At 44.8% G+C, this 12,325-nt stretch overlaps 2 protein-coding genes across 2 annotated transcripts in view; both read right to left on the bottom strand.

The window, feature by feature from the left end:
* Positions 1-12,325, bottom strand: part of ap4b1 (adaptor related protein complex 4 subunit beta 1) — a 46,185-nt gene that overhangs the window by 19,822 nt on the left and 14,038 nt on the right. Inside the window, exons 8-10 of the mRNA XM_036144778.1 lie at positions 12,050-12,161; positions 5,140-5,223; positions 4,903-5,006 (exon numbers count right to left, since the gene is read on the bottom strand). Coding sequence (XP_036000671.1) covers positions 4,903-5,006; positions 5,140-5,223; positions 12,050-12,161 — 300 coding nt within the window. The remainder of the gene's footprint in view (positions 1-4,902; positions 5,007-5,139; positions 5,224-12,049; positions 12,162-12,325) is intronic.
* LOC118565162 lies at positions 7,501-11,541 on the bottom strand. Its single transcript, XM_036144881.1, has 2 exons — positions 10,361-11,541; positions 7,501-7,519 (listed from the first exon to the last, which is right to left on the bottom strand). The coding sequence occupies exon 1, from the start codon at positions 11,337-11,339 to the stop codon at positions 10,551-10,553; it is 789 nt and encodes a 262-aa protein (XP_036000774.1). The 5' UTR covers positions 11,340-11,541; the 3' UTR covers positions 7,501-7,519; positions 10,361-10,550.

Consider the following 12,325-nt stretch of genomic DNA (forward strand, 5'->3'; position numbering starts at 1 on the left):
ATATCAAAACTAACATGGCGTCTTCCTTGGAGGCCAAAACGTTCAATTGTAATCACATCTGACCGGAACACCTTCCTTCATACATTTGGGGAGTCGTCTAGGTGCCTTTTGGCAAACTTAGAATGTGCCTTCTTATTTTTAACACTTCGTCCATCCTCCTGGCCCGGTCTGTGAGTACTGGTGGGGGTCCACTCTAGGCAGGTTTGTTGTGGTACCACGTGCTTGCTCTTGATGGTGAGGATTTGATGGCGCTCTGTGGAACATCAAAGATGTGGGTTTTTTTTATAACCCCACCCTGACTTGTCTGGAGCGCTCCTTGGTCTTCATGGTGTGATGCCCCTTGCTTAGTGCTGCTGCAGCCTCTGGGGCCTTTCAGAGAAGCTGTGTTTATGCTGACAGGTCATGTGACACAGGTGGAGTTCATTTCACTAATTATGGGGCTTTTGAAGGTGATTGGCTGCACCTGAATTGTTTAGGGGCTTTATAGTAAAGGGGTAAATACACATAAACACGCAAATTTTCTGAATTTTCTTTCTTATTTCACTTTAACAGCTTAGACTATTTTGTGCAGATCCATCACATAAAGGCTGCAAAAAATATTTTATGTGGTTGTATGTGCTTTTTATTTGTGTTTTTTTTTTACCATGTTTGTTAATTATGCAGGACTGCTGTTGACAGAGCCCTTGTAAAATAAGAACTTCTGTCACCAGATAAGACGGACAATAAAGTGTTTTTTTTTTTCTTTTCTATTCTATTTACAAGCGATGAAAAAATTTGCAACTCATAGCAGGGATTTCATCAGTGCAAGTAAAAGCAGGGACATATTGAGTTTGAGTCTGTTGGGAGGAGTGATAGTTATAAACAACAACTACCAGCAGCAGGGAGGAAGGCTTTGTGATAACCTCCTTTGCGCACCTAGGATGCAGCAGTCTGTCACTGAAGGAGCTCTGCAACAACTTCATGCATGGGTGAGAAACACTGTCCGTTATTCCGGATCAAGACAACCATGTATACACACATACATTCCTAGTAGAAAGAGACCAATTAACTTAATCTCCATGTTTTTGAACTCTAGGAGGAAGTCGGAGTACCCTGAGAAAACCCATGCATCCACAGGGAGAACATGCAAAGTCCATGGAGGAAGATCTGAGGCTGGGACTTGAACCAAGGACCTTCTTGCAGCAAGGCAAGAGGGTTAACAACTGATCCAATGTGCATTCCTGACCCAGCTGTGAATGAGATGATTTTCCTGAAAATGTTGCACTTTGCTTTACTGCTTTAGAAGGCCTTGTGCACTGTTTTAGTCAGTATGCATATGTATGTAATTTCTGAGATTTCATCATGTTACAGAGGTTATCTTTGTCTAATTTTAAAATGTGTTTCATGATCTGAGATATTTAAGTGAGACAAAGCCAAACGAGAAGGACTTGGGGAAGTTGCAGACAGTGTTTTGCAGAACTGAAAGTAATTCTGAAATATACTTTTCCGGTGCAACTGGAGTTTAAACCACTGCTCTCAAGCTGTAATCCTTGAGATTAGGATCCCTAATCCAGTGTCCTGAAACTTGAAAATCAACCGGGTATATTGAGCTCATACTGGATTCAGGTGTGTTGAAACAGAGATGAATCTAAAAGTTGCAGGAACCGCAATGACTAGAGTTTGGGACCCCTGGTTTAGAGGCTGGTCTTTACATCTCACAGATATATCAAGTGAGATATATCTAACTCGCTAACTCCCGTTACAAAACCGATTTTCTAAAAACATTGATGGCATTTAATGGAGCAACAAACTATGATGGCCTATGATTGTTACAAACGGAAATCTGTTTTTTAAACAAGATGATTGGGCCATACTTATATAGTATTCACAAATCAAAACACCCATACATTAGACAGAATTGTTTTCAACATGGCCTTAAGTGGCTTCGAACGGGGAGACTACATGTGGTGGGGAAAGTTGGAATTGGGCTCAGAACCCTACAACTGACTGAAGACTACGGTTCCCACTGAAACACAGCCACTCCTGAAAACCACCCTATCTAACAGGAATTAGTGGAATAAAGGCTTGACTGTTTATTGGCAACAGAGTAATAGATGGAGCGAACACTCTTCCTTTCCAGCCGTAGCAGTCGACAGTGCAATATGAGCGTGGACATAATCACAATTGTTCCGGACTGCTTGGATGCAACATATTGTGGGTTATTATTTGTGTCAAGGAACATGCAATATGCATGCAAGTATCTATTTGGACAGTTGGATGGACTTTCTCTGCCTTTGATGCACAAACTTGATATATAATTTAGAACATAATTCTTTTTTGGTTTGTTTGCTCTGTCTTCTGAAAGCCCCAGTCGATCATGGCAGATAACGGTTCCCACTGGGTCTGGTTCTGGTTCTGCTGGAGGTTTCTTCCAGTTAAAGCTGAGTTTTCCTCTCCACTGTCACTACATGCTCAACCAGAATGATTGACTGCATCAAGACAATTACTTCATGCATTATGCTGGATTTCCTTAAATAAAAAACTTTAGAAATTTGAAAACTGAACTTGACTACAATGTTGGACAGCTACGATCAATTTGAAATCTATATAATTGACTTTAAATCTGTCTGTATGATTGGATTGAATACTTTTTTATCTTTTGTTTGTAAAGTCCCTTGAGATAACATTTGTTGTGAAGTGGCACTTTATTAAAAAAATATTACGCTCAAATAAAAAGTTAATCAAGTAGCTGATAATAAAGCATTTAAACATGAGAATGCAACCTTTTGAATTGTGAATCTCATCTACATAGACTGGGAGATATAATGCAGTCTGGTTTCTGCATTACTCGTCAAACTGGATTAGCCCACACATGCAAAAAAGGATAAACATCTAGCTTGTTTATAACAACTATATGAAAAGTAGGGCAGTTAATACAAGAAAAGCTTGTGATATGCAAAATAGTTGGTCAATGTTGGCCTAACGATATCAGAATCAGACATACCTTAATAATTCCAGAGGGAAATCACTTTTGTTACACGCTCCAGATATTCAGATATACAAGCACACATATGCACACATACATATATATATATATGTACATATATACATACATACATATATATACATATACACATATATATATATACATATATATATATATATACATATATATATATATATATATATATATATATATATATATATATATATATATATATATATATATATATATATACATACACACCAGTGTTGTAGTACTCGAGTCCGAGACTTGAACTCGAGTCCGAGTCATTAGCTAAATTTAGAGACTCGTGACTTGACTTGGACTTGAGCACTGACGACTCGAACTTGGACTCGGACTCCTACATTCAGATAATTTTGACTCGGAAATTGAGAAAAAGACTCGACTTTTTTTATATCATTAGGCTATAATTTTAATATGTCATTAGAATATTATTTGGTGTATGATTTTAATATCTAAATGTCGTACCGCGCACGTGACGTCACCATCTCATGAGCAACGCCCCTTGCCGCTAAGGTTGGGCAAACAGTGTGAGAGCGCACGTAGCAACCAGCCATTACACATGCAACAGATACAACGACATGACCGACTTTACAGCTGTTAAAAAGGATTTCACAAGAGGATGTCCAGGCGCCCATTTTACTGGTAGAACTGTGGAACAACATACCAACGTTCAGCTCAAATGATGGCTTAAGTGACGAGGTCTTAGAAACACTGGAAAACGGGCCGAGTTGATAGGAAGGTAAGTCGTTGTTTTTCTCCTGCTCGGCGTTCATAGCGTCATTTGCAGTTTTTTTCTGTTTGTAGTCACCGTCCAGGAATCGGTATAAATTTTCCGGCCCGCCGAACAATTTAGTCCGGTCCGGTGGCCAAATGCATTATCATTATCCAACGGCTGTATCTCCTCACTGCATCGACCGATCCACACCAGATTTGTTGTGAGTAATGGGGGAGCGCTGCCAAACGCGTTTGTGGGAATCGCCCGGTGGACGGGCGAGGAAAATGCGTAACAGCATCTGCGGCAGTGCGCCGGCCGGAGTGCGCTTGGCTTCGAGGGCCGATCGACACCGCTTGCGGCTTTAACATCCTTCATATGCGGCCTATCAGCGTACCTCGAGTCGCTGTTGCGCGTTCCATAACAACAATGTTTAAAAACCATGGTTAGGAGACGTCTTAGACTTGGAAAAAGCAGTCGTTTTACCGAGTAAAACCAGGGTAACTACAGCGAAAGAGTTATTAGTGCAATGGAATGTTACTGCTTCATGTCATACATCACACGTCAATAGTGACTCGACTCGGACTCGACTCGGATTTTTTTTTAATGACTTGGACTTGACTCGGACTTGAACACTGGTGACTCGAACCTGGACTCGGACTCGAGGCATAGTGACTTGACTACAACACTGATACACACACAACATTCCACACAAAATAATATAAATAATTATAAATTATAAATAATACAAATATTTGGCTTTCCAAAATAATATAAATATATATTATTAACTCATTAAGTCATAAAAATACTGACACGCACACATACACACACATGAACATGGTGAATACACCTCCCTGTGACTCACCGCATTCACTGTGCCGGATTGTCCCCCCCCGGGACAGGAACCTAGGTTAGATGTGTGTGTAAGCGCTGCACACTTGGGGTACTTGACTTGGATGCTTTCTTGCATTGCTCGCATTGGCAGTAAGACATTGAGTAAGAGTAATGCATTCTCTTTCCCCCCTAAACCGTCCTAATTTATTCCTTTCTCCACTCTGCAAGAAAGCGGCGCATGGCAAGTTTCCCGTCTACCCATGTATGTCTTTCTCTTGATGGGCTGTAATGAAACAAAATTTTCCCCACAGGGGACAAAGAGATTCAGTATCATCGTGGGTCTAACCTGACAGTCTTGCAACACTTCTTCACAGCCTTCCAGGGCTGAAGACACTGTATCGCTGCACTGAGGACACACCCAGACCAGGTCGCGTATTGTTTGCACCACCGCTGACGAGAACAGGGTATGGAAGAAACAGATAGGGAAATAAAATAACCTGTTACTATAAGGCACATGGCCATGGGCAGTCTCAAAGAGATAATGGCAAATTCTTTTTACAAATTTTCTTCGGCTCATTTATACCAGAAGTTATTTGATCCTGTTTCAGCCCAAGCAGCCCAGTGAGTATCTCCAGAGATTTGTCACTGTAGCTCCGTCCAATGCGGCCTGACAAAAAAGAGCAAAAAGGAGATGAGGATACACAAGTTTAAATTTAAAACCAAGTAACAAGAGCTACAAAGGCCTTAATACCATCAATCTTTCTCTTAAATGTCTCACACTTGTGCTTGTTAACAAACACAACTAGTCCTAACAAAACATTTTTTTCTAGTATCCATGCTTGTGTAAATTCTCAGTCATCAGGTCAATTGCAACAGCAAACAGACTTAAATCAGATACTCCACTTGCCTCCTATTTAAGCCCGTTTGCAGTTTTCAAGTTTTATTTTTGTGAACTTGTTGGAGCAGTATTTCTAGATCTAAATAAGGAATTATACAAAGTAAACAATCATACTCTTTTTGGAGTCATCAAAAGCACATTTTCAGATGGGTTCACTTAAAAGAAGTACAGGTGTACCTCAAGGGTAAGTTCTTGTCAACGTCTTTAATAAAATTTACATAATGTAGCTAAGAGCAATACTATGTTGGTCTAAACACAGCAGTTGTGTTACTAAAAAAAACATTGCTGCGTCATTTACCATTCAGTTTAGCATTGAATGTCCAAATTCAAAGGCAATATATTAAATAACGGCAACGATTTAAATATACAGATGAATGGTAAAATAAGTAGCGTAATAGTTTCTGTAACGAAAAAGCACACAACAATGAAAGCATCTATTTTTATTTGATTCAGAGACTGTATGCCTCAAATGGTTTTATGCACTGTGATTTTCTCCCTCTGTAAAAACCATCAGATCATGGTGATGTTCATGGTAAATTAGAATTTTATGTATGTTACCTTTTAAAGGGATAGTTAAACTGCGGTTCTGGGCAAAGTAGGCTTACTGTCAACGATTATAAAAAACTTTCCAGATCCAAAGTTTTATCCAGATCTTGATCTTTTGGTCCCTTTTTTAAAAGAGCAATAAGTGAAATTTCATTATTTTAGAAAGAAGGAACAAAAAAATAGTGATGCGAAGAACTAAAGGTATCTTTTTAGATGGGTTATAGTTTGATGTCACACATAGGAATGGGAATCAAAAACCAGTTCCTGTTCAGAACCGGTTCCGTGTTTTCCAATTCCATGAAACCGTTTGGCAGCGCGCTTAACGATTCTCTTTTCGATTCCGTGTGCTCCGGCTCTGAGCAGCACGACGGTAGCAAGTTGCGCAAGTTCAGTCACGTTTTTTACGCAGGTTACGCACACGGCATAGTAAGCAAATACGGCGTGGGGAGGCTTAAAGCAAAACAAAACAGTTTGGCTTCATTTTAAGGAAGAGAAAGATGGCAACAAGGCGCTTTGCAATCCTTGCAAAATTGTATTTACATCCGCGGGAGTAAATAGATCCAACAGGCAGAAACACCTGCGCACACAACATGGCATACAATTTAACAAATGCCGTGTTTTTGATTCTTACCGGACAGAAGCTAAAGTTACGACCAGCATGGAAGGCAACTCTGGTAGTAAGTAGCTAGTTTTACATCACTGGCTGTGCTTAATGTGTTGCCCAGTAAATCATATGCCATCTCTGGAAATAAACCAATTTTCTACCTCTCTTTGGGGTTATTAAGGGAGTGTGCCTTTCTCGTTAATCCAGCCCTTCATGTTTAATTAGAACTACTGGTAGCTGGAATTCTTACATGATTCTAGCTATTGCGATGGATGTAACGAAACATGCTACAAAGTTGCTCCGCAGTTCAGGGACCAAGAGAAAGGTGACGCTCGTTTATTTAAATCAGGGGGAGACGAGTTTATTTCCCAAAATTGTACAGTAATGCTTTTTCATTAAGCGGATGCCTTCTCCGAGATTAATAAGCAACTGTCACAACAAACTTCATTTTCTTGTATTCTAAACAACTTATCTACCATATTTAAGTTTGTTCTTATATTCCTTTTTTTATTTACAGACAGAGCTCAACAGCCCACCAAGTGGAGAAATTTCACTTATAGTGTGGAGGAGTGAAAATGACGACACAAAGGATGTAGGTTTGAACAGCTCTTTACTCGACTCCAACTGAGAGCAACTGTACAGAAAACCATATATATACACCAACGAACAAACATATTTCTCCTCACTACAACTTCTCCACTGAGTGAGAGTGGAGCCCCCTAGTGGTCCGCCACATATGCCCCCCCCGAACACTCAGTAGGGTAAAATAACAACTAATCCAGATTCGTGCGTTTCAATAAACGTCCAAAACGGCTGAACTTGGGCCCTGTAGGATGATCCTGGGACATCCGTGCCTGAGGACGAAGGCGACATGGAGGGGCTGCAGGGGTGTTGAGCTCCGATAAATGAGGATCTCTGGAGGGAAAACAGCGGTCCATTAAAACAGTGGAGGGGGGTCTTCCCCTGCGAGGAGCTTGGGCCGTTACCACCTGATCGTCCGCCAAGACATGAGCGGGTGTGAGCCTGTCAACACAGATAGTTTCCTTACGCCCTCCCAAATCCAAAAGAAAATGTTTAGGCCCTGGTTCAAGGACTCTGAAAGGGCCATCATACAAAGGTCGTAGGGGTGTTCTGTGTGCATCGTGTCGAACGAAAACAAATTTAGAGTTCTCTAAGTTCTCAGGAACAAAGGACTGGGGCAAACAATGGTGAACAGGGGTGGGAACATGAAAGGAGTCTCCCTGAGGGAAAAAACGTTGCCCAAGTGGACTGAACTGTGGCGCAGGGGAATCAGGTAAAAACGCCCCAGGGACACGCAGGGGCTGACCGAAAACCAGTTCAGCTGTGGAAGCACCAAGGTCCTCTTTAACGGCTGAACGCAAACCAAGCATGACCCATGGAAGGCGGTCAACCCAGTTTCCATCAGTTAAAGAAGCACGGAGCGCAGTTTTCAAAGACCTGTGGAACCGCTCACACAACCCATTAGCCTGCGGATTGTACGCAGTGGTGCGGTGGATCTTGACCCCCAGACCCTCTGCCATGACGGACCAAAGCTCTGAAACGAACTGTGGGCCTCTGTCAGAGGTAATGTCAGAGGGGGGGCCAAAACGTGCAACCCAGTTGGACAGGAAAGCCCGGGCCACCGCTGCTGACGTTGTAGATGACAGCGGAACCACTTCCGGCCACCGGGTTGTACGATCGATCATGGTCAGGAGATGTGTGAAACCCTGTGATGGAGGAAGGGGACCCACAAGGTCTACATGCACATGATCAAACCGCTTGTCAGGGATGGGAAACGGTTCCAAAGGTGCTTTAGTGTGCCTCTGGACCTTAGCACGCTGGCACTGAACACAGGCTGCAGCCCATTCTCTAACCGTTTTGCGCAGTCCAGTCCAAACGAATTTAGAACCAACCAGTTTGACGGAGGCCCTAATGCCGGGATGCGAGAGGGAGTGTAACGTGTCAAAAACCCGGCGGCGCCACGAAACAGGAACCAGAGGGCGGGGACAGCCAGTAGAAACATCACAGATCAGAGGAGGACCACCTTCCTGCATCTGTCTTTCCTCCAGCTGGAGGCCCGTGGACCCAGTCTGTAGCGCAAGGATGTCTGCATCACTGCGCTGGTCTGCAGCCATAGCAGAAAAATCGATACCGACATAAACTGGGCAGATCAGCGCACGAGACAGACAGTCAGCCACTAAGTTGGACTTGCCAGCAACATGCTGAATGTCAGTCGTAAATTCGGAAATGGCGGCAAGGTGGCGTTGCTGTCGTGCGGACCAGGGGTCGGATGTTTTGGACATGGCAAAGATGAGGGGCTTGTGGTCCACAAAGGCAGTAAATGAGCGGCCCTCCAGGAAATATCTAAAATGGCGTGTAGCCAGGTAGAGAGCAAGCAACTCTCTATCAAAAACGCTGTATTTCCGTTCATTGTCCCGCAAAGTATGGCTGAAAAAGGCAAGTGGCTGCCAAACACCAGAGACACGCTGCTCCAAAACCGCCCCCACAGCCACGTCAGATGCATCAGTTGTCAGAGCGATCTGAGCTGACTGGGAAGGGTGGGCCAGAAGAGCAGCGTCGGCCAAAGCAGACTTAGCGCCACCAAACGCCTGGAGGCGTTCAGGGACCCAGTCGATGCTGTCGGTGGCTTTTTTCTGTTTGAGCGCACCGTAAAGCGGCTGCAGAAGTTGTGCTGCTTTGGGGATAAAGCGGTTGTAAAAATTAACCATCCCCAAGAACTCCTGCAGGGCTTTAACCGTCTGGGGGCGGGGGAAATCGGCCACCGCCTGAACTTTCTGTGGCAATGGGACCGCACCACTGGCAGAAATGCGGTGGCCCAAAAAATCCATGACCGGCAACCCAAATTGGCATTTTGCAGGGTTGACAATCAGGCCATGTGCTGCCAAACGTTGAAAAACCTGATGTAGGTGGGACATGTGCTGTTCGGCCGAGCTGCTGGCCACAAGGATGTCGTCCAAATATACAAAAACGAAGGACAACCCACGCAGAACGGAATCCATCAACCGCTGAAATGTTTGAGCTGCACCTTTAAGGCCGAATGGCATGCGTAAAAACTCAAACAGGCCAAACGGAGTGATCACCGCGGTTTTAGGGATGTCCTCAGCTCTCACAGGGACCTGGTGATAACCCCGCACCAAATCCACTTTAGAAAAAATGGATGTCCCGGAGAGATGGGCAGAGAAATCCTGGATGTGGGGGATAGGATAACGGTCGTTCTCTGTGACGTTATTTAGACGACGGAAATCCCCACAAGGTCGCCACTGGCCGTCCGACTTGGGCACCATGTGCAACGGTGACGCCCAGGGGCTGTTGGAGCGCCTCACGATCCCTAAACGCTCCATGTTGGCAAACTCCTCCCGCGCAACAGCAAGCTTTGCCGCGTCAAGGCGGCGCGCGCGCGCAAACACTGGAGCGCCAGTTGTGGGGATATAATGCTCTATCCCGTGTTTTGTGTCTGTGTTTGAAAAATTGGGGAGAGTCAGAGAGGGAAAATCTGACAATAAACGCTGGAACGCGTCCCCTGAAGCTAAAAAATTAGTGTGTACTAACGGCCCAGCTCCTCGCGTTATACAAGGCAGTGAAGAAAAAGACACAGCATCAATTAAACGCCGGTTTGCAACGTCCACAAGCAGGCCGTGAGCACAGAGGAAATCAGCCCCTATGATGGGGACAGAGCTCGCTGCTACTACAAAGTTCCACTGGAAGTCACGTCCATTGAAACAGACAGTCACCAACCTTTCTCCGAATGTTCTGATGGGAGAACCGTTAGCGGCGGTCAGCTGGGGACCGCAGCCCTCAGCAAGCCTGTCGGAGCCCGCCGGGGGAACGAGGCTCTTCTGCGAACCTGAATCCACCAGAAAATGTCTCCCCGATCGCGAATCCTCAATAAAGAGCAACCTCTCCTTATCGCCGACGGCCGCGGCTGCTAGCAGGCGTCGGCTTGGTCGTTTCCCGGCGGCTTGAAGCTGCAGGGCGGGAGGCAGCGCCGCGCCCTGACGCCGAAGCGCTGATGGTAGAAACAAAAAGCCGGCTTCTGGCGTTTCCTGGTGGCGATCGCTGCCATCACCGATGGCTGATCGACCGCTGAAGACGGCAAAGGCTCAGAAAAAGCTGCCGTAGTTTCCTTGGCCAGCGACTGGACCGTGAAGGTCCTGGAAGCCAGGAGGATGCGATCAGCTTCCTCAGCCAGCGAGCGGTAATCCTTCTCCCGCAGCAGGGATGAGTTAGCCAGAGCGATCCGCACCGGAGCCGGGAGTTGTCGCAGGAACAGGTGGATGAAAAGAAATCCGCCTTCGTCGTCACCCAGCAAGGACAGCATACTTTCCATGAGCTCCAAAGCTGAGCCATCTCCTAACCCGGAGAGAGAAAGCAGCTTCTCGGCGCGTTCTGCGTCGGACAGGGAGTAACGGCGGAGAAGCAGGTGTTTGAGCGCGCTGTACTTTCCGTCCGCGGGAGGGTTGCGAAGCAGGGTCATCGCGCGCCTGGTGGATGGTGGATCCAGCGCTGAAACCACATAGTGGTACTTTGTGTCGTCCGATGTGATTCCACGAAGAGCAAACTGTGCTTCGACGTGGAAGAACCATGATTGCGGATCATGTAGCCAGAAATCCGGAATCTTAACGGCCACAGCAAAAGAAGCCGGAGGAGCCGGTGGAGGTCCACCAGAGACAGCGATCGGCTGTGAGGAGCTGGGCAGGCCATCAGATGTGGACATGTTGGCTCACAGGGGTCACCAATGTGGAGGAGTGAAAATGACGACACAAAGGATGTAGGTTTGAACAGCTCTTTACTCGACTCCAACTGAGAGCAACTGTACAGAAAACCATATATATACACCAACGAACAAACATATTTCTCCTCACTACAACTTCTCCACTGAGTGAGAGTGGAGCCCCCTAGTGGTCCGCCACAATAGCTCCTTTAAAGCTCAAATATGAAGTTTTATTTTTTATCTGTATTTCATAAGTTGAATATAATTCATGTAAATGAAAATGTCTTTTAACCATCTAAGGATAGTTGAATTAGCTTGGACTATATCCTGTTGCAAACACACTTGTACTGAAGCACACAAAAAGGTACAGATTTTGATAAATATATTTGTAATTTTTACTTAAATCTACAGCTTCATGGGAGAGTTGTATAAACCCTTTACCATAGACAATGATACGAGTATGGTGTGTGTTCTTGCAGCTGAGTGAGAACACGTTCTGCTCATTTTACTGGTAAAGTGAGGACCTTTTTTTGGTCCTAGGGGTTAGGTTTAGTACTAAGGTGTTAATTAGGTTTAGGTTATGGTCAGGGTTAGGTCATAGAAAGCCTTGAAAATGAATTAAAGTCAATGAAAGTCAAGGCACGGTCCTCACATTGTATTGTAAAGGATGTGTGCGTGTGTGTGTGCGTGTGTGTGTGCGTGTGTTTGTTTACCAATGGCTGAGATTGCGGCCTGAGCTGTGTCATCGTTGACATCGGTGCAGTAGCCCTTCAGCTCATCCAGTATCATTACAACATTCTCATCATTCACCAGCTCTACCAGCACCTGCAACACATCAGCTCTCTGTTTAATACGCTGCTCTGCCAAAAATACTCAGTTGCTTAGTGTGAGACATACAGCAGATCAGCCTTGTTCTTTTCCCCAACAAGGGTTTACTGAAAGGAACAAGTTGAACTTATATGGGAAGGAGGCTGCTAAGCTTCAGAAAA

The sequence above is a fragment of the Fundulus heteroclitus genome, chromosome 1 (assembly GCF_011125445.2).
Source record: "Fundulus heteroclitus isolate FHET01 chromosome 1, MU-UCD_Fhet_4.1, whole genome shotgun sequence".
NCBI classification, from domain to species: Eukaryota; Metazoa; Chordata; class Actinopteri; order Cyprinodontiformes; family Fundulidae; genus Fundulus; species Fundulus heteroclitus.